The following is a 22,071-nucleotide window of genomic DNA, read 5'->3' as shown; positions in this document are numbered from 1 at the left end:
ATGATATGATCCAGATGTAAGAACTTCCTGCTTTTGGACACTGAACCACAGTAGTTCAGTTTTGTACTTTGAATTCATGCAGGTTGTACTCCTCTTTCTGATTTGCACATCAAAAGGTAATCTATAAATCACATAACTATCTAAATTAATTATACTTAGAGGCATGTTTTAAGTTTTAGATTTAAAAAGCAGCTCTATTTTGGAAGACTAATGGCACAGGATTTATAGCTGTCAATTTAAGCCAAATTGTATTCATGGCTATTCAGCTTCTGTTTGTAATTGTAAACTAAGCAAATTTTCCCCCCTCCTTTTTGTCTTTCTAGGATGGCTTCAAGCATCATCAAGTCCCTTATGGATCACACTATTCCTGAAGTGTAAAGTCTCCCAGTGTAAATGCAGTGATTAACAGTGACTTAACCTATTATCCTTTTAGATGGCCTTAGTCTAGTTAAAACAGCAGCTTGGATAGTACCTGGCTTACACATTAAAGCAGTTTTAAGTGTAAAATGGCTATTAACTGTTGCTGCCTGACTGCATACTTACTGTTAAGCTAATATACAAATTTGAGCTGCTTTACTCAATACCATCAGTTTACATAGCAAAGAAATGGCACATTAGCATTTTGTCTCTAACCATTCCATTGTACACTTCATTGTTCCATATCCTTTGATCATTTACACATGGTGTGGAATTGTGATTTGACAGTATTGAGCAGTTAATTTCAAGAAAATTGTGAATCTTGTTTTCCATACTCTAGCTAATCAATATCTATGTAGATTCTTGACTAAGATGTCTTGTAGTTCTTACTTGGTTATTTTTGGACCTGATTATATTAGTCCATTTATTCTGTATAGCCTGCTACTAAGTTTTGAGACTATCATTGTCCTTAAATGTCTTGTAAGACATCTGAATGCAGTTTAATTTGATTACAACAAATAAAGAATCTTGAATATTTTATGGTGTCCATTTTTTAAAAAAAGTTTTGTTTCACTTCCACTCCCTGGCATCACTCAGCATTTTCTTCCACACTGCAAGGTAAAATGTAACCACACCATTTGAGGATAAACAATTGAAATAATGAGTATGATCCTGTTCCATTTTTGGGGATTCTGTGTTGCAATATAAATCTTTAATCATTAAAATATGTTTAGTGAAATGTGTAATACAGTACCTCAAGGTCTGAACCAATTATTTAAAATAAAGGTAGATATTTACCAAATAATGGTACTGAAGAAAATAAAGATTTGTGTTTATATAAACAACTTTCATGACCGCCAGGGTGGAGTTTTACAGCAGGGGTAGAGTCATAATGCAGCAAGCCGTTCAAAAGTCCATCGACTTCAGCGGGACTGTAAAATTCTGCCCCAGGATATCCTAAAGTGCTTTTGAAGTAGGAAACAGCAGGTAATTTATGCACAACATACTTCACTGAAGTACTAGGTGCTCAAGACAGACTTGTATCCAAAACCACCTGATGATGTGGTAATTTTCTTGACTAATGACATAATGCCTTCAGCCTGGGATAGGGCCACTTCATTAGTTTTTCTACTCACCCTGACTTGAATGCAACAAGTTAATATGGCAATGACCTCTGTTAAATAAGGTTTCCCCACGTTCCATTTTCAACTGCAGTCTCAATGTGTGTTCAATTTCCCATTATAGCCACTGGCAATTCTAGAAAAATTTAGGTTAGAGATGATCTATCTTTTCTTGCGTGTTACTTTATTTTGATGGAGATTCAAAGGCTGCTGAGCTGACATTTTTAAAGTGGTGTAGCAACTGTTCGCTGCCTCCTTTCCGTACCCCTCCAGCTCAGCCACAGTTGCTTTTTGCACTTATGGAAGTTTTTGTTGAGGGTGTGCAAGCTTGGAGCATTTACATAACAACTGATTTCTCTAATTGGCAATGGAATTACTGTCTAATGCAATGTTTAGTTCATTTTGCACAAGTACACTGTGCCTTATCTCCCTGCATAGAGTTACTGTTAAGACCCCTGCTGAGGTTACCCCTGGACAAGCCTGATCCTAGAGTGGAACCCAGCTTGATAGATTCTAACTTTTAATTTTGTTTAGGTATATGGAGAATAGCTACTGAACTGGGACACAGGAGTCAGCTGATGAACTTTTAAAATATTAAAACATTTATTCAACAAGATGAACTATATTACAATACTCCTTCACCCACAACTATACCTATAGATTTTTAAGGATAATGCAAGTTACAAAAACTCTTATACTCTAATGTCCACAGTAAATACAGTCCATGTGAATCAATTGTGACCTGGAGTGAGACATGCCACACTCTGAAACCAAGTGATAGATGCCTCAACTTCTCCCCACCCACAGACACTTGTCACATCATGAACCAACTGGTTGCACTGCACTGTCTTTCACACAAGGGTTTCCACTCTCCAAGACCTCACCTTGGAATCTTCTCCCAAATCGTTGCTTTCTCAGACGCCTTCCACAAGGGTTCACCTCCAGGCCTTCAAACTCACCTGATGTTCCTCTTCCCTAGGTGCATTCAAGTGGTCTTCCACTCACCCTTTCACTGACTCAGCCATCAACAATACTACTGCTTCGTATGCCCATAGCAAAGAGTTACAGACCTTCAGTTGTCTCTTTGGACCTTGCCTCTTGCAAGCTGTTCTCACTTTAAATCTGCTTTCTGCAGTTTTTGTCTCATTAAATCTGAAGCTTGGAGCCTTTCTCTCTGCCCCTTACTCTTGACTTCACTTAACAGGACCCTTTCCAGGTTCCTGTCCTTCCTTTGACTGGAAGGTCGTCTTGGGATTTTCCCCTGGATTTTTGGGTTTTTTCTTTAACTTAGGACTGGCTTTGCTTCAGTCTCTCCTGGCAGCTACTTTCAACTAATTTTAGCTTGGGACTGACTATCTCCCTTCCAGGTTACTTCCCTGGCACTATATTGGCTGTAAAGTGCTTTCAGCCATCCAGCAATCATGACCAGTACTATATAAGTGCAAGTCTCTTTCTTTGCATAGGTGTCAGCTGTGGCTCAGTTCATAGCACCCTCGCCTTTGAATCAGAGGGTTGTGGGTTCATGTCCCACTCCCGGAAACCAAGAACTGTGATTGTACTCGAAAGAGTTGCAATCTGTGACTTGATAACTCGAAAGAGTTTCCTCACAGCTTGAATTCCCAATTTGCTTTGTATCATCAACAAACTTAGAGACACATTATTCTTGGTCTCTTCATCCAAGTCATTAATATAATTGTAATGAGCTAAGGCCCCAGAACTGATTCTTGGGGTGTATTGTTAAGACTTTAATTGATTTCAGCATGTTCCTAATGATTGTCAGGCTAACTGGCCTGTGGGTCCTTGTTTTTTACTGAATAGCAGTGTTACATTTGCTAACCTCCAATCCAATGGGACCATTCTAAAATCTAGGGAATTTTGGAAAATTTGAAAACTATACAGCCAATATGGTGCCAGGGAAGTAACCTGGAAGGGAGATAATCACTAGTGTGTGGAGGTGCAGGATATTCCTAACAGTTAAATATGGAAACCAGAGTTGCTATGTGCAGAGACCAGAAGTTGCCAGATTTATGCTGTAATAATAGTGAGCACTGATGGTGCTCTGGATTTTGCTTAATAGCAGTGAGGTTATAATCACAGCACTTAATCACCAGAATGTTGATTAAACCTGTGGTCACGAGCAATGTTCCCTCTTTTTTTGTTGTTGTGCACAGCCTATTTAAGTGTGCGGGCCCTTTAAATTTTCTTACGCTGCAGCACACGCATGGTAACTTAAAGGGGCAAACTTGTGCTCGACCTACGTGGGAACTTTTGGGTTGCTGCGCAGCTTAGAGGGAACACTAGTCATGAGTTTTTAAGTTTGGGATGATTACCAGATAAAATAAATTGACTACATAAATTTACTATGCAATTTGAGTTAGAAGAATAAACCAACACATACCATAATATAGTATATTTTTATGTTTATGGTGTCTACATAATTAGCTATGGTCAGCTTCAGTTAAGACCATCCACTACATGAAGTATGTGGTTTATATATTTTAAAATTAACCATTGTTAAAATTTCTTAAGTACAACTCACTGAAGTTAAATGTGCAAAATAAAGTCAATTTTTAAATTTAAATATGCTCCCACAATGAGAAATTATTTTCAAATTAATTATAAAATTACACAGGTTTAATAAATCCATTCAATATACGTTGTAACCTCTCCAGTCTGGAACACTTGGACCAAGTTAGTTATGGATTTCAGAATTTTCTGGATTATAGAATGACATCAGAATGCCTAACCATGAGTGCGTGCACCAGAAAACAGTGGAGATAAATATTTATCTGAAACATAAAATTTATAAAATAATATAAAGCAATAGGAAAAATTGTTTTACTTATCCAAGTACTGTACTAAAATGATGCTGATAACATTGAGGTTCTACTTAAAACATTTCTGGACAACTGGTATTCCTTAACAATAGATTCCCGACTGGGGAGGTTACAGCGTATGCTGTTAAATTATGACTGATGCTTGCATGTAAAATTTGTTACGATGTAACACAAGCATAAACAACTTTAAAGAATGGAATAAAAACTTTATTCCTAGTTATGCATCTCCAAAAACAATACAAACCATGAGTTCAGAAGGATGTAAACTGACAGAAATCCTTTATTTCCAGTTGAAAAAAACATTTGTACAAGATAAATGTTCAATTTCCATACTCATTTCACTCTTCCTTGTGGGTGACCTTTCTAACTGTAAATTGAAATACTAAACACAAATGTTGTGCTCTTAAATCAACTACCATAGTAAGATAAAAGTTGGTTTTAATACATAATCTCATCTTGACCAGGAAATACACTAGCAGTGTTTACAGCGTGTAGAAGAGACAATGCTTACAACTGACGTAGCTCTGGAGATGGACAGGGCTTCCTTTACCACAAATAAACTAATTAAATTATCCTTGCAATGACCAATGTGTCTTTTCCCTATGGAGAAATCTTATGGTAATTTATACCAGTTGGTGTAGAGATTTCACAAGGAATTAGACAATTAGGAGACAAGGGTTACCTAAATCGATGGTGGGAGGGGTTCCTATTACATGAATAAATCTAACAAATCTGGATTTCACAACTTGGTACTAAAATAATCTATTGGAAACTGAGACCTTCTAAGGTTTGTCATTAGATATCCAGTTTTAGTGACAGTTCATGCCTTGCAATGTTGTGCAGAACAGAATCTAAAGATAAAAATGTAAATATGCAGCCATCTTGAAAATATAACCCATTTGTAGATTTTTAAAAATCCAACTGTACCCAAACATCCCACAATTATTATAATCTGTAGAATGAACGTAAAGATTAGCTAACATAGTTTTGGTTGACGAATACTTTTGATGCCACGTACAGAAAATTTTATCGTGTGATGAAATACTCCCTGGAATGGTAGTTTACTTAGCCACATCAGTAACAACAACATCCCTCCATAAAATCATTTACCCAGAGGACTTGGTCACCAGCAAAGTTTTTATCTTCTACACCACTTTAAATACTTTATATAACCTTTAATTTTTCTTCAGTAACAATCACAAGATGCATACATCAAGAAATTTCCTAGCCACTAAAGGGCATCAAGGCACAATCATAAAAAAAATACTATTGGGGTCACCCAATAATATTCACATTAACTGTGTCAGAATATTTTTAAAAATTTCACAATTTATCTCAAGATAAAAGCACTTGTATTCTGTAGATACATCTGTTATGACAGACACAATTTGGTCTGGCATGGACTCCAGTCCACTGAAATGAAAATGAGTTACTAACAAAAGTAAAACCTTAGCTCAGCTCAGGTTCAGAATTCTTCTATGACAGATAATTCTGCTACTTCATGACTAATCTTGACACAACCCAGTTGACTAGGTTCACAGATTCTTAATACTAGATAAACTTCACAAATTTATGATAAATGCATATTACTGTATCATGCACCTGATGTAGAACACTTGACCATACAGCAACTAAACCAATAAATATTTTTAACAGTATAAAATTTGGTTAAACCCAAGTAAAATTATTTCTAATTCCCCATAATTTAATATTATTTTCCAATCTGAAACACTCAAAAGTACTTTTGTTTTTACACTGCACCGTGACACAGGCTGCTGGAAGGCCCAATGCAAGATCCTGCAAACTATCAACACACAAGTTTAATGATTCCATGCTGTTGCTGTTTTGGGAAATTTATTGAATGAAGGTAAGTGTTCCTATAAGGAGTCCTCTTAAAAAACAAAAAAGTGCTAGAAATACTCAGCATGTTAGGCAGCATTGTGGAGAGAAACAACGTCAACGTCTCAGGTTGAGATGGTCAACTTGACCTGAAACATTGACTTTGTTTCTCTCCATGGATGCTGCCTGATCTGCTGAGTATTTCCAGCATTTTTATTTTAGATTTCCAACATCTGCAGATTTTGCTTTTGTATTAGAGATTAATCTTACTGTCTTAATTACTGCTTACAGAATGTGGACAATGCAGCTTTAGAAGAGTTCTTGCTTCATGTTTTTTTTAAAGTGCTAGAAGCTAAAGTCTTGAGGGATTTCAAAGAAAGGCACTTAGTACTGCAGCTTCCAGAAAATAATCTGTTTATCTTCTCCCCCTGTTATGATGTTGCTGCATTGCTCATTCATCCAAATACACGTCACAGCACCTGACAAAAACAAAAGAAAGCCAATTATGTCAAATGATGTTAAAAAAAACCAATTCCTTTGGCAATTTACAATATCCAAACATAGGCATTATGCAGCAGTTAAATAAAATAAATTTTATTGACATGAAACAGCTAAGCTTTTGATTTTAGAAGATCTAAATTTGTTAGCTTTTCAAAATCATTGAGAAATGTGTTAACTTTGAGCGAAGTTAAACTGACACCTCACTATTCAATTTTACTGTACTCAAATTTCAATATTATTTAGCTGTATTCTATCTAAACACTGTCTTTAATGATGATCAGCCAACTTAGATTTTCCTTCGAAATGTTACAAGGAAGTTGCATCTAGATAATCGCCTAAGTGCTTTCATAATATAGCTGGTATACAATCCAGCCCAACAATGATAAGGCAATGGTATTTGTACAGGATTAAATTGTGATCAAAAGAGATCATGATCTTATCCTGTTTTATTGTCAACTAAATGTGGTGACAAAAATAATGAATAGTCTTGTTTTATGATATTTATACAATGAGCAGATTTGACTGCACAACTTGGGAATTATGCCATGTGTGCCAGGGATGAGAGTGGCTGAAGACAAAAAGGTCTGAAAAGCTTTTGGGACAGGGAATCAGGTAATTCTAGCACTTTTTGTGATCTATAGTGAAAAACAAACGTTTCTTGGCCATTTCAAATAGATGGAATTATTAGGCTTCAAATGGGTAGAAACATTAATTTTCCCTTTGTTTACCTTCTATTATCGTCAATACTGTGGACCAATGAATTTGTATCAAATCACCAAAATGACCTCAGCATTTCAGCATTCAATGCGGTTAATGCATGTAATACAGGATGAAGTCCATACTAACAACAGAACATGACCTTGCTGGATTATGTACATGCGAAGTGAAGCAAAAGACTACAGCAATTCTTCAGAAACTATTTTCCAATGTGACCCCATTTTAACTTATCACCACTTTCTCAATGGCAATTGGGGATGGACAGCAAATGCTGGCCTTGCCAGTGATGCCTACATCCCATGCACAAATACTTTAAAAAAACTCCTGAAAATTAATACAACCCCAGACATCAGCAAACACAAGGTAGCAATAAAGCAGCATAGTAACATTCAGTATTGTTACGACTGAGATGGGAGGAGTGCACTGTCTCTAGCTCCACTGCTCCACTACTCCACTGGTCAGAACTTATATTTAAATGATTTTTCCAGCTAGTTATACAGCCAATTATGTACTTTGCCTATTAGTTTCAGAATGACCACTTAATGTTTAGGTTCCTTCGATAAACAACATTTTAAATTTATTATAAAACCAGACTTGTTGAGTAGCAAGGCAAAGCTAATTAACATATAGTATGGAATATAAAAGTATAATAATGACTCTAAATCCCAACTCAGACACACCCGCTCCCCCCTCCCCCCCAAAAAAAAGAGGAATTATGCAAAAAGGATAAAAGTCAATGGTTCAAAGGAAAAGGAAAAATGGTGGAGTCCTTGAAATGGAGTCCGGGTTATACAGTTGGTCTCTTGGCACTGGTCTGGGAAAAATTGATGACTCTTGCACTACTTTTCAGGCAGTCTTCAAGGAAAACTTGCAGACAGTCTATTTCAGAATGTAGAGCCACTTCAGAGCAACTTCCATTCACTTTCTGCTTTGAACAAAAAGAACAAAGAAAAGTGCAGCACAGGAACAGGCCCTTCGGCCCTCCAAGCCTGCGCCGATCATATTGCCTGTGAAACTAAAACATCATGCACTTCCGCGGTCCGTATCCCTCTATTCCCATCCTATTCATGTATTTGTCAAGCTGCCTCTTAAACACCACTATCGTACCTGCTTCCACCACCTCCTCTGGTAGTGAATTCCAGACACTCACTACCCTCTACATAAAAAAATTGCCCCGCACATCTCCTCTAAAGTTTTCTCCTCTCACCTTAAATCTATGTCCCCTAGTAATTGACTTTTCCACCCTGGGAAAAAGCTTCTATCTACTCTGTCCATGCCACTCATAATTTTGTAAACTTCTATCAAGTTGCCCCTCAATCTCCGTCGCTCTAGTGAGAACAATCCAAGTTTCTTCAACCTCCCCTCATAGCTAATAACCTCCAGACCAGGCAGCATCCTGGTAAACCTCCTCTGCAACCTCTCCTTCATATCCTTCTGGTAATGTGGCAACCAGAATTGCATGCAATATTCCAAGTGTGGCCTAACCAAGGTTCTATACAGCTGCAGCATGACTTCCCAGCTTTTATACTCAATACCCCTGCCGATGAAGGCAAGCATGCCATATGCCTTCCTGACTACCTTATCCACCTGCGTTGCCACTTTCAGTGACCTGTGGACCTGTAACCCAGATCCCTCTGCCCGTCAATGCACTTAAGGATTCTGCCATTTACTGTATAATTCCTACCTGTATTAGACCTTCCAAAATGCATTACCTCGCATTTGTCCAGATTAAACTCCATCTGCTATTTCTCCGCCCAAGTCTCCAACCGATCTATATCCCGTTGTATCCTTTGACAATCCTCTTCACTATCTGCAACTCCTCCAACCTTAGTGTCGTCTGCAAACTTACTAATTAGCCCAGTTACATTTTTCTCCAAATCATTTACGAATACTACAAACAGCAAAGGTCCCAGCACTGATCCCTGCGGAACACCACTAGTCACAGCTCTCCATTCAGAAAAGCACCCTTCCACTGCTACCCTCTGTCTTCTATGACCAAGCCAATTCTGTATCCATCTTGCCAGCTCACCCCTGATCCTGTGCGACTTTACCTTCTGTACCAGTCTGCCATGAGGGACCTTGTCATAGGCCTTACTGAAATCCATGTAGATAACATCCACTGCCCTTCCATCATCATTTCCTTGAAAAACTCGATCAAGTTAGTGAAACACGACCTCCCCTTCACAAAACCATGCTGCCTCTCACTAATACGCCCATTTGCTTCCAAATGGTAGTAAATCCTGTCACGAAGAATCTTCTCCAATAATTTCCCTACCACTGAAGTAAGGCTCACTGGCCTGTAATTTCCTGGATTATCCCTGCTACCCTTCTTATACAATGGAACAACATTGGCCATTCTCCAGTCCTCTGGGACCTCACCCGTAGCCAGTGAGGATACAAAGATTTCTGTCAAGGTCCCAACAATCTCCTCCCTTGCCTTCCTCAGTACTCTGGGGTAGATCCCATCTGGCCCTGGGGACTTATCCACCTTAATATTCTTCAAGATGCCTAACATCTCTTTTTTTTATCTCAACATGATCCAGGCTATCTACACACTCTTCCCTAGACAAATCGACCACTAAGTCCTTCTCTTTGGTGAATACTGATGAGAAGTATTCATTTAGTATCTCTCCCATTTCTTCTGGCTCTACACACAGACTCCCACCTCTGACCCTGAGTGGGCCTACCCTTTCCCTGGTACCCTCTTGCTTTTCACATATGTATAAAAGGCCTTGGGATTTTCCTTAATCCTGGTTGCCATGACTTTTCATGACCCCTTTTAGTCCTCCTGACTCCTTGCTTAAGTTTCTTCCTACTTTCTTTATATTCTCCATTGGCTTCATCTGTTCCCAGCCTTCTAGCCCTTACGAATGCTTCCCTTTTCTTTTTGACTAATCTCACAATATCCTTCATTATCCAAGGTTCCTGAAACTTGCCATACTTATCCTTCATCCTAGCAGGAACATGCCGGTCCTGAATTCTTATCAACAGACGTTTGAAAACCCCCCACATGTCAGTTGTTGATTTGCCCTCAAACATCCGCCTCCAGTCTAGATTCCTCAGTTCCTGCCTAATATTGTTATAATTAGCCTTCCCCCAATTAAGCACCTTAACCCGAGGACTCCTGTTATCCTTATCCACCAGTACCTTGAAATTTACTAAATTATGGTCACTTTTCCCGAAATGCTCCCCTACTGAAACTTCGACCAACTGGCCGGGTTCATTCCCCAATACCAGGTCCAGTATTGTCCCTTCCCTAGTTGGACTATCTACATATTGTCTCAGGAAGCCCTCCTGGATGCACCTTACAAATTCTGCACCATCCAAACCCCTAGCACTAAGTGATTCCCAGTCAATATAGGGAAAGTTAAAATCACCCACCACAACAACCCTATTGCTTTTACATCTTTCCAAAATCTGCCTACATAACTGTTACTCAACCTCCCGCCGGCAATTGGGAGGCCTATAGTAAACCCCCAACATTGTGACTGCACCCTTCTTATTCCGGAGCTCTACCCATATTGCCTCGCTGCACGAGCCGTCCGAGGTGTCCTCATGTCGTACAGCTGTGATATTCTCCTTAACCAGTAGTGCAACTCCCCCACCTCTTCTACATCCCTCTCTATCCTGCCTGAAACATCTAAATCCTGGAATGTTTATCTGCCAATCCTGTCCATCCTTCAACCAAGTCTCTGTAATAGCAATAACATCATAGTCCTTGGACTTTAAGGAGCTGTTGTCTTTTTTATCCAAGCAGTTGATTCTTCTTTCCAGCAAAACTTTACCAGCTTTTCAAAAAACCCAGTTTTCCAAACATGGTGTTGTTTTCAAAGCCATAAATCACCATGTGACCCTATTGTAAACAGTTCACCGAGGTCAAGGGGTCTTCCAGCTTCTTTGAAGAAAACACCTCTTTGAAGAGGTGATGCACTTGGACAGGACAAACAAGGCACGGGAATACATGATGAATGGTAGGACCCTGGGAAGTACCAAGGATCAGAGGGAATTTGGTGTGCATGTCCACTGGTCCCTTAAGGTAGCGGGACAGGTAGATAAGGTGGTTAAGAAGGCATATGGGATACTTGCCTTTAATAGCCGAGAGATAGAATATAAGAGCAGGGAGGTTATGCTGGAACCATATAAAATGCTAGTTAGGCCACAGCTAGAGTATTGTGTGCAGTTCTGGAAGCCGCATTATAGGAAGGATGTGATTGCAGTAGAGAGAGTGCAGAGGAGATTTACCAGGATGTTGCCTGGGCTGGAGAGTTTTAGTTATGAGGAGAGATTGGATAGGCAGGGGTTAATTTCCCTGGAGTAGAGGGGATTGAGCGGGCACATGATTGAGGTGTATAAAATTATGAGGTGCATAGATAGGGTAGGCAGGAAGGAACTTTTCCCATTGGTGGAGGGATCAATAACCAGGGGCATAGATTTAAGGTAAGGGGCAGGAGGTTTAGAGGGGATGTGAGGAAGAATTTTTTCACTCAGAGGGTGATGGGAGTCTGGAGCTCACTGCCTGAAAGGGTGGTAGAGGCAGAAACTCATAACATTTAAGAAATATTTGGATGTGCACTTGCGATGCCATGGCATACAAGGCTATGGGCCTAGTGCTGGAAATTGGGATTAGAATAGTTAGGTACTTGTTTGACCTGTGCAGATTCGATGGGCTGAAGGGCCTTTTTCTGTGCTGTAGACCTCTATGACTCTAAAACTTTTACTACTTTTCTTGTAAAATGCTGTCTTTTCCAGGAACAGCAGCCACAAGAGTCCTTGCATTAACTCTTCAAGGGTCAGTGTCTTTTAAAAACACAAGTTCTTCCAGAATGTTCTTAGTTCTTGAAGATGAACCATTCCGTGATTAAAACGTTTGACAGTATATAATTATTAAAGTTTGCATATCAACATAAAAATAAAACACAAAGATGAAAATCAGTGTTTTTAAAGTAGTTTGTAAACATATTATTTTATATCCTCAAGTATGTTTCAGCCAAGCTCTCAGAATTTGCTGGTGACAGAAGTCTTAATGAAGCCCCTCTCCACCTACCACCCCTCACACACATTGTAATCAGCCTCGCTCCACACACACAAACAGGCAGACACACATACACACCCCTCTTACTCTCATGCTGCTGATAGAAACATAGAAACTAGGAGTAGGCCATTCGGCCCTTCGAGCCTGCTCCACCATTCGTTATGATCATGGCTGATCAACCAACTCAATAGCCTGCTCCCGCTTTCTCCCCTTACCCTTTGATCTCTTTCGCCCCAAGAGTCAAATCTAACTCTTTCTTGAAAGCATACAATGTTTTGGCCTCAACTACTTTCTGTGGTAGCGAATTCCACAGGCTCACCACTCTCTGGGTGAAGAAATTTCTCCTCATCTCAGTCCTAAATGGTCTACCCCGTATCCTCAGACTGTGACCCCTGGTTCTGGACTCCCCCACCATCGGCGACATCCTTTCTGCATCTACCCTGTCTAGTCCTGTTAGAATTTTATAGGCTTTTATGAGATCTCTCCCCTCATTCTTCTGAACTGCGGTGAATATAATCCTAATTGATTCAACCTCTCCTCATATGTCAGTCCCGCCATCCCAAGAATCAGTCGGGTAAACCTTCGCTGCACTCCCTATATAGCAAGTACATCCTTCCTCAGATAAGGAGACCAAAACTGCACACAATATTCCAGGCGTGGTCTCACCAAGGCCCTGTACAATTGCAGCAAGACATCCCTGTTTCTGTACTCGAATCCCAAGCCTCTTCCCCATTTCCCCTCCACTCACTCACCTGGCCATTCCAACATCCTTACACCAACATCGAGCCATCCTGGGGCCCCACAGGTCATTTTATAGCCAGGTTACAGTGACTGGAAACTAACGCCAATTCACTACAACAGCTGAGATTTGGGCACTGCTGCTCTCTTATCTCCTTTCCCCAACCCACCTGCTGAGCTCCACTGTCCCACCAAGTAGCCAACAGAAGAATGCATCCTACCGGTGGGATGGGTGAAGACTGCCCAGGTCCGGGTGTCACGAGGCTGTGTGGCAGCACCCCCAGGGCCTTTTCCCAGCTTCGTTATTGATGTAGATTTTCTGGGCTGAGCTCTCTCTTCCTGGTTTTGGCCATTTTGGAGTTGAGAAGGCGGAGGTCAAGAAAAAACTAAAAGGGTGGAATTCCATTATCCAAAAGTCAGAATTCCACCAAACGGCAGAAACTTCTCATCCCTGCAGGTCTAGTTGAATACAGAGATCTGTGCAGTGTTTTATTTATGAGATACCATATTTTGGAACTTCCTCTATTTCACAACTGACACTGACCATTAAGATTCACATATGATTAATGGTCAAAGGATTCAGGGAGTGATCAGTGCGTGTGGAATCACACACCAGCAAGGAAGCAACAACTTCTCTTGATTAGTACTATTTAGGGAAGGTATCTGTTACTCTAGGACATTGGACAGTGTCCGAGAGAAATGGGGTGGGGAATATGACATGTGTCCCTTAAATGAAATGAGCTTTGAGAGATCACGAGGATGACCGAAGGAGGAACTAAAAAAAGATGAATTTCAGGCTGGGATAGAGACCCAGGGCGAGGCATAGCTTGGTGAGCAATGGAAAGGAGAGAAGCATAGGAACAGGGATAGGCCTGCCCCTTATTCTGAGATTATGTCCCCTGGTTTTGGGACTCACCAGCCAGGGGAAACATCTCATCTACATCCACCCTGTCATGCCTTGTAAGAATTTTGTAAGTTTCAATGAGGTCACCCTTGTTCTTCGAAACTCTAGGGAATACAGACCCTGTCTCCCCAATCCCTTCTCATAAGGCAATCCCGCCATCCTAAGGATTAACCTGGTGAACCTCTGATGCATTCCCTCTATGGCAAGTATATCTCTCCTTAGATAAGGCGACCAAAACCGTACATAATACTCCAGGTGAGGTCTCACCAAGGCTCTATACAAATGCAGAAAGTTATCTTTACTGCTGTACTCAAATCCCCTTGTGATGATGGCCAACGTACCATTTGCCTTCCTTACTGCTAAATGAAGCAGTTAAACAGATGGGCAGGGTTTGCGGGCCCGGGAGCAGCCAGGAAATGGCCTGCCATCTGCGATTTCATGCTAGCAGGCCAGTTAACAGGTTGAGAAGTTCAGCGCTGCCGGGGTGGGGGCAGGAGGTGGGCAAGCGCCGAAGTCTGCGCATGCGTGGGGAAGCATGCAATGAAAGCTCCCTGAAGGCAGAGAATTACCTCAGGGAGCTGAAGCATTTTAAACCAATGAATAAAGTTTTTAAAATTCCGGAAAAAATGTCAACATAGCCAATTCACTCACTTCAACATGTATATTTGAAAAATTCAGCCCAAAAATTTTTATTTAAAAAAATTTAATTATGGAAACCTCATCCTGCCTGTGGATAAGGTTTCCTCACAAATCCAAAGGCCGCTTGGCCAATTCGCCCGCCCGCCAACCGTAACCGCAAAAATGCATGTTAATTAATTCATTAATGGCCTTAATAGGCCTGTCGGCGGGCGTGCTGCCAACTCTCGCACATGCTGACTGAAATATCGCGCGAGTTCACGATGATGTCGGGACACTCGCCCGATGTCATCGTGTGCTATTTCACGCTTGAGTGTTTCGGGTGCGCACCCGCATGCTGAGCAGAAAATCCTGCCCATGATGTCTCTTGGCAACAAAGACGTGCATGAGCTCCTTGCACTTCTTGTGAGAGATGAGGGGAAAGAATGGAAGGGTTTAAGAAGACAGTCAGTAATGGAGAAAAGAAGTCACAGTCATCTTCACTTTTCAGGTTAACCCCTTGAGGAATGAATGGCTTTGGAAGAAGAGGCTGAACATGCTAGAGCTTGATATAGTTCAGCCAGATCTGGTGATTGAATGGCTGAGGAAATTGCAAACCAGATAAGATCACGTCTCCCATCATAACTGAGGAAGTGAATATGAGAGCCATACCAGAGGAATGAACAGGATGGGAAACAGCAAAGATTTTGCTACGGACAAGACCAACAGCAGTAATAAGCATGTCAACAGCAAATCAGAGGTATTGTGAATGGGAGGCTAAGCAATTGGAAGTTTGAAAATGCAGCTGTAAGCTATTTGCAGGACTTTATTTCCTTCTCACAGCAGATCTGGATGGAAATGGGGTTGGAAGAGGGTAGGGAGGTGTGGCTGGCAAAGGATACAACATAAGGACCAAGGTAAAGCCTCGTCTGTGATCAAGATCAAGAGAGTAAGAAGGCCATGGGAAATCTGTTGTGCTTACCCACTGGCATCCTGGTCTGTACGTGATTTCTATCCTACACAAACGTGATTCACTCTTAGCTGCCCAGTCAACTGGCCTTCAAGCATGCAACTTATCAAAACATTATTTTCACCTCACGAACTGCAGCAGCTCAAGGGGTGAGCCCATAGCCACCTTCTTTGTGGAACTAGGTCCCACCAGCAACACCAACATCACAATTTTTTTTTTTTTGTAAAAGGGCAGTTAGCCCTGAAAGGGCGACCAGCAGTCACTTCTGGCCTCTAAGGCAAACAGTCCATGAAAATTAGCCAATTATTTTCCTATTTTGGGCTGCTTAAACACAAGTGCATGAAATAATCTAACCACTAAAACAAGGTTATTTCACATTATGGATCAGTGGCTTGCTGCCTATGAAGTTGTCCATCTTACGTGAACCATTAAGGGATGGTTCTGTGATTTTTTTTCTAGGAAAATGTTCTCGCACTTTCAATACGTTCTCTAAATTCTGAAAAACCAGTCTTAACTACTTCAATTGGTGCTCAGGAAGACACAAGCTATGAAACAGGGCACCCTGCTTAGAGTTATGAGTACAAGATAGACAAATGCTACCCCAAATCATTTATAGATCAAATCTCTAGTGAGTTCAGAATTGGTAACAGTTTTCTCTGAGAACTTCGTAGCAAATATTCCTACCTACGTAATTTTCCACAGCATCTAATGACAGATATTATGCTTAAGAGCTGGAAGACCGCAGAATCAGGGAGGAATCTAATGTTTCTCATCAAGCATACAAAAAGATTTTGAGCTGCACATGTCTTGTACTCTTGAAAGAAAATTAATCCCACAGCCAACGATGATGGTCTCCTATGTTAGAAAAATCTTTCTGACCCAGTGTGGTGTTGATATTTTATTTAGATTTGGACCTTGCCCAATTTCAAAGGCTGGTAATTTCTTTGGAGCTACTCCCATTCCATCATCATAAACTTTGTTATCAAAACAGAACTTAAAAATATAAGTTGTGATGCTGAAGCATCTTGGATGATGAGGCTTCATAAGTTGGTCAATTCCAAAGCAGGAAGGCCTTTTTTCAAATGAGGACCCCAATACAGATTAAAGAAGGAAAATAATTAGGCACTGAGGAAGGGAGTTATAAAATGTAGTAATACAAACATTTAGATGATTTCAGAGAGTTCATGTAATACAACAAGGAAAAGTGACACATTTTGGCTAAGCGAGTATAGGAAAACAATGCTGAGGTCATACCTGAATGTGCAAGAATCCTTTCAGTAATTTTTGCAGCCATCAGATCCCATACTAAAAGTTCACCAGACTGGCTGCCTGAAAGAACAGTGTTTCCATCCCAGCAAAAACACCTGTAAATAGAGTTTTGTATTTTTAAAAAACCTCCCAAGTTTATTTCTATGGCAAAATATAAACTTCAGCTTAAATTATATTGCCTTATTCCATTTATTATGGGATATGACGTTTCTATTTATTTTTCATATAAATGCCATACTCTATGTTACTGTAAGAATTGTTACCTTTGTTGCTGATCTGTAGGCAAAGAGGAGATCAACATCCCTGTCTGTACATCGATAACTTTCAGACAACAGTCTTCTCCTGCACTGAGAACATGATGACTATCTGCAATTAAGTCATACATAAGTTTGGCCATCTATCAGGATTTACTGAAATGTTCAGTTAGACAATAAACTTTATAACTTTTTTTTCATTAGCTCAACATAGGGTCAAGTTGCATGTTTAAAAATAAGCATATTGTTATGAGCATGGTAGTCAAATACAGCTAAGTGTTCTGTGAAATTATTTAATAAAGTAAATTATAGCAATCATAATTTAGAAGGCTTAGAGAGGCACCACCTTAATGGTATAACAAGGATTTGTTTATACACTTGACAATTAAAGCAAACCATCATGCACCTGAAAAGCATTCCACAATTTAAGACTATGTAATGAGGCTTACATTTGATAAAAATACTTTTAAGCCTGAAACATACCAGGGCTGAATGCAACATCATTGATGGCACCCAAATGACAATGGATTTGATGTAAAACAGTTAAGGTGGTGAGGTCCCAAATACTAACAGTCCCTTCCTTGTTTCCTGAAACAAGCATTGTGCCTATAGGATTCAGGCTGATTGTATTTACCTGTCAAAGAAAAATCCAAACTAAGTTACTTTCATCCTAAACAGCATGAGCCCAGAATTTTCCTTCATGCAACACACACAAAACGAAAGCCTCCAGCAGGCAAGGCCTGACAGCTACTTCAAACATACTTACCCAATTCCAAAGTCTGTCTGGCACCACAAAATGAAACAATGTTTTTTGAATATTTGCAGAGCACTTCTGGTTATATAGGTTCATTTAATAGGTTTTGCTTTAAAATAAACATATTATTTGCCAGGAGAATAGAGCCTTGTATCTAAGTCTGAAGGAATTTATAATTTACCATACACGAGCTGACTTCCGAGTTCGGAATTTTACTTTTAGGTACTGAGTCCCTATCACCTTCCCTTGGCTACTCATTAGTGCAACATGGATGCCAAGAATCAAAATAACGCAGCAAATTATTTATTAGCATGCTCTGCTTAAGGTGACTAGACTATTCAGCATTTCTTCTTTTTCCAGGACTGGATACACAAGAAAAGCTTTGATATGATAGGTGGGCCTTTTCTCATTTCCAGCTTTCTATCCCTTTTCTGCATTGTAAACTTCTTGCTTCAGTCTGCCCCTGAAGTGTCTTCTCTGACATTTGCCAATATAGCACTCTACATATACTTCCTTCTCTCTGTTGAAATCAGGACTTGTCACATGACGTTGAACACATTCCTTCTCAGGACCTCAGTTATGAAACTCTCTACGTTATTTCCTTCTAATTACAATGTAGATGCTCTTAAAAGTCAGATTTGGTGTGTATAATCACTATTCCTTAACTTAGCTTCTGAACTTGCCAACCTTAAAAGCACTGTGGTCCTTCAGCTGGCGTTTTTCATCTAAAATATTAGCCTGATAGGTAGCAGGGTAAAAGCCAGTGAAGTGCAAAAGAATAAATTGGAAGAGAAAGATTGTACGTGTGGGTGCAGGAGAGATAATTTTTTTTAATAAAAGGAGAATATGTGGCAGAACTATTATTATTTAGCGATCATAGCGGTGTAATTTCCTCAATACTGTGTAATGACTAATTTAAGGAGAAATATTTTGTTATTATGTGATACAATACACATTACAAAACAATCTAATAAATTTGTCTAATTAGTTATTAGTTTTGTGCCAGCCTGAGTCAGTTGCTTGCCCGAGACAGTAGGTTATAGTTATATAGACTATTTCAGGGCTTGACCACAACTTTGGCTGACACACCAAATGAAGAACTTTTCTATTAACAGATTTTATTATCCTTCAGATAAGATAATCAAGGCTTATTGGTCTGTCGCTGTAGCTTGGAGTGGACATCTGGCACGTGTTGAAGCACAGATTTCCCAGTTTCCTGGACAATATTCTTTCCTCAATTATATAAGAGCATAGGCACAGGAATAGACTAAGTAAGAGGCTGCAAACAGCACTGCCACCCCAACCAGTGGGCCGGTAGCTCCATCGATAAGAGGTGGTCACTGCTGAGGTTGAAAGATGTGAGAGTATCTCCATGCTGGAGAGAATGAACACGCTAGAGCCAAGCAGGCAGACCCCAGTGAGCTGAGGGTTGAATCTTCCAATGGCAGCATTGGAGCTGCAGGGATGACCACTACCAGTGGAGGGTCCATCCATGGGGCATGGAACCCCCAAGGAAATAAGGCTCCTCCCCAGGCAGCCACTGGGGAGAAGGTTGGGAGGGGGGGGGCTGCCCTGGCGTACCTGGTAGACTCCCCACACAGCATGCCCTCCAAAGTCAATATATCCTTCCTGACAGGCAGTGCCTAGAACTGCTCACAGTACTCCAAGGCCTGGTCTAATCAGGGCTTTGCATAGTTGAAACAGGACATCTACCCCCATGTTTTCTGGTCCTGTAGATATAAAGGCCGGCATTCCAATAGCCTCTTTGATTATTTTCTTCTGTGCCTGATCCTGACATTTTAATGCTGTGTACACCTGGACCCCATAGCGAATCACATAACCCTCTTCACGCCTCCATTTTACCCTGAATTAAAGAGACAGTCCAAAACATAATCATCTTATAAAACCTTGCATTTGCAACATTTAATCTATCAACATGGCTTTTTCATTTTACAACTTCTATCTACACTGCTTACAATACCACCAAAAACAGATGAACTTCACATTTACCTCATTGGTTTTGCTGTGCATAATATGGTTCCTGCTTTAGCCTAAATAACAGCTAAAATAATTCAATGCCTCAAGGTGTTTCAATATGTTTCTGTAATGTGGTAAGATGGAATATGAATACAAGTCTTTCTTTCATTACTTATTCCTTTTTGTCTCAAGCTGCAAGTTGTCCTGCTCCCAATTTCCATTTGGATGAATTCTACACAAATTTGGTATTTTGTTCACATTCCTTTCACTGAGAAATCTCTTTTCCTTTTCACCAAGATGGATCACATCAAATAGAAACATTTTGACCACTGAGTTGTCATATGAACGCATAGATAACAAGCTACTTGAAAGGGTGTGTACTTACACCTGCATCATGTTCCAACTCAGCCATTAGTTCACAACTATTCTTTCTCGAGCTAGAGAGATCAGCAGAGGCACATCTCCAGACCTACAGTCGACCAAAGATAAAAGTTAATTTTATTCAGCTACTGAAACTTGATTGTTCAGGATTAGAAATTAAGTATGTTTATAGATGGGTAGATCATTTCCCTAAATTTAAAAAAAAAGAACCTTCAGTACTGGAAAGAGACCTACATTTTTTTAAACAAAGCAAATAATTTCATCTCCAAACAATTGTGACTTCTCTTATATAGGCACAAAAGAATATCTCATGGGTATATTGAGATATTAGGTTAAGCATTTAATGGGCCTGAAAATAGTACTTACTTATGAGAAAGTCACATTCATCCTCTTTCCTGATAGGGCCATTTATTGCACGAGCACAATAAACCAATAGGAGCCAAGAAGTATTCAGTTAACAAAGTGGGCAAGTTGAGAAATGTATCATATTAGACACAGGGCAAAGTGGTTTGCATTGGCCAAAATAGAAACATTGTTTCAATGCAGAAAGAGCAATTTTCAATAGAACCGTGATAAAGCACATTCCTAAGTATGTTGGTAGCTCCAAAAGGAGTCATGATGCAATCACAGATGACTTTCATTACACACAGACATCACTATTCACTGCTGACACATATATTATTTTGGACTCTGCTTGAATCCTGGTTTAAATAATAACAACTGGCATTTATATAATGCCTTTAATAAAGAAAAGTGCCTCAAGGCATTTCAGAGGCTCAATCAAAAAAACTGGATGCCAAACTAAAGGAGATATTATGAGGACTGACCAATAGTCTGGACAAAGGGTGGGTTTTAAGTAGGGTATTACAGGGGGGATTTAGGGTGGAAATTCCAGGGGCTTAGGCAGCTATAGGGAGTGAAGATATGCAGGAAGCTCAATTCAGAGGAAGGGGGATTTTGGGGGTTGTGGGAGACATGAGGAGGTGGTTTGTAGGGCTGGGCACTACGCAGATAGGGAAGAACAATACCATGAAAGGATTTAAACATGAGGATTGCAATTTAGAAAATTGAGATTCTGAAGGACTGGAAGCCAATTTAATAGAAAAAAAGCCTTGCATTTATGTAGTGCTTTTCACAACCACTGGACATCCCTAAACTAATTAAATACTTTTGAAGTGTAGTCACTGTTGTAATGTAGGAAACACAGCAGCCAATCTGCGCACAGTAAAGGGCCACATACAGCAATGTGATAATGACCAGATAATCTGTTTTTTTTTTGTGATGCTGACTGAAGGATAAATATTGGCCAGGACACTGAGGATAACTCTCCTGCTCTTCTTTGAAAACTCATTCACCTGAGATCAGTGAGGACAGGTGTGAGGCTGAGCAGGGCATTGCTGGATAAACTGAAATTTACAGAGGTGACAGGATTAGAGGCCAGCCAGGAGAGATCGGAAACATCAAGGTAAAAAGTGACAAATGCATTGATGAATGTTTCAGTGACAGGTTTCTGGAGTGAGGGTAGAGGCAGACAAACTTAGAGGTGGTGGTAGCCAGTCATTGTGATGAGAGGATATCTCCAGTTAAAAATGCAGTTCAGGGCTGAATACAATGACACATAGATTTAAAATAATTTGTTTCAGCCAGAGACAGTGGCCAAAGTAGAGAATGGAATCAATGGCAAAGCTACAGAGTTGTGTGAGTGAAAGACAATGGCTTTAGTTTTCCTGATATTTAACCAGAGG

The 22,071-nt window shown here is 40.1% G+C and overlaps 2 protein-coding genes across 4 annotated transcripts in view; one reads left to right on the top strand and one right to left on the bottom strand.

Moving 5' to 3' along the window:
• Window positions 1–955, top strand: part of LOC144679743 (syntenin-1-like) — a 29,427-nt gene extending 28,472 nt beyond the window's left edge. Inside the window, exon 9 of the mRNA XM_078540451.1 lies at window positions 324–955. Within this exon, the coding sequence (XP_078396577.1) occupies window positions 324–378 (55 nt within the window). The 3' untranslated portion in view covers window positions 379–955. The remainder of the gene's footprint in view (window positions 1–323) is intronic.
• Window positions 956–4,621: 3,666 nt separating this feature from the next.
• The window catches only part of nsmaf (neutral sphingomyelinase (N-SMase) activation associated factor), an 84,337-nt gene continuing 66,887 nt past the window's right edge, over window positions 4,622–22,071 (bottom strand). For all 3 annotated transcript variants that reach the window (XM_078540446.1, XM_078540448.1, XM_078540447.1), the window contains 5 exons: window positions 20,331–20,414; window positions 17,698–17,848; window positions 17,224–17,326; window positions 16,946–17,055; window positions 4,622–6,693 (listed from right to left, as the gene is read on the bottom strand). In XM_078540446.1, coding sequence (XP_078396572.1) covers window positions 6,599–6,693; window positions 16,946–17,055; window positions 17,224–17,326; window positions 17,698–17,848; window positions 20,331–20,414 — 543 coding nt within the window. In that variant the 3' untranslated portion in view covers window positions 4,622–6,598. The remainder of the gene's footprint in view (window positions 6,694–16,945; window positions 17,056–17,223; window positions 17,327–17,697; window positions 17,849–20,330; window positions 20,415–22,071) is intronic.

This window comes from Cetorhinus maximus, chromosome 4 (assembly GCF_964194155.1).
Source record: "Cetorhinus maximus chromosome 4, sCetMax3.hap1.1, whole genome shotgun sequence".
NCBI classification, from domain to species: Eukaryota; Metazoa; Chordata; class Chondrichthyes; order Lamniformes; family Cetorhinidae; genus Cetorhinus; species Cetorhinus maximus.
This window is presented reverse-complemented; position numbering and strand designations above follow the sequence as displayed.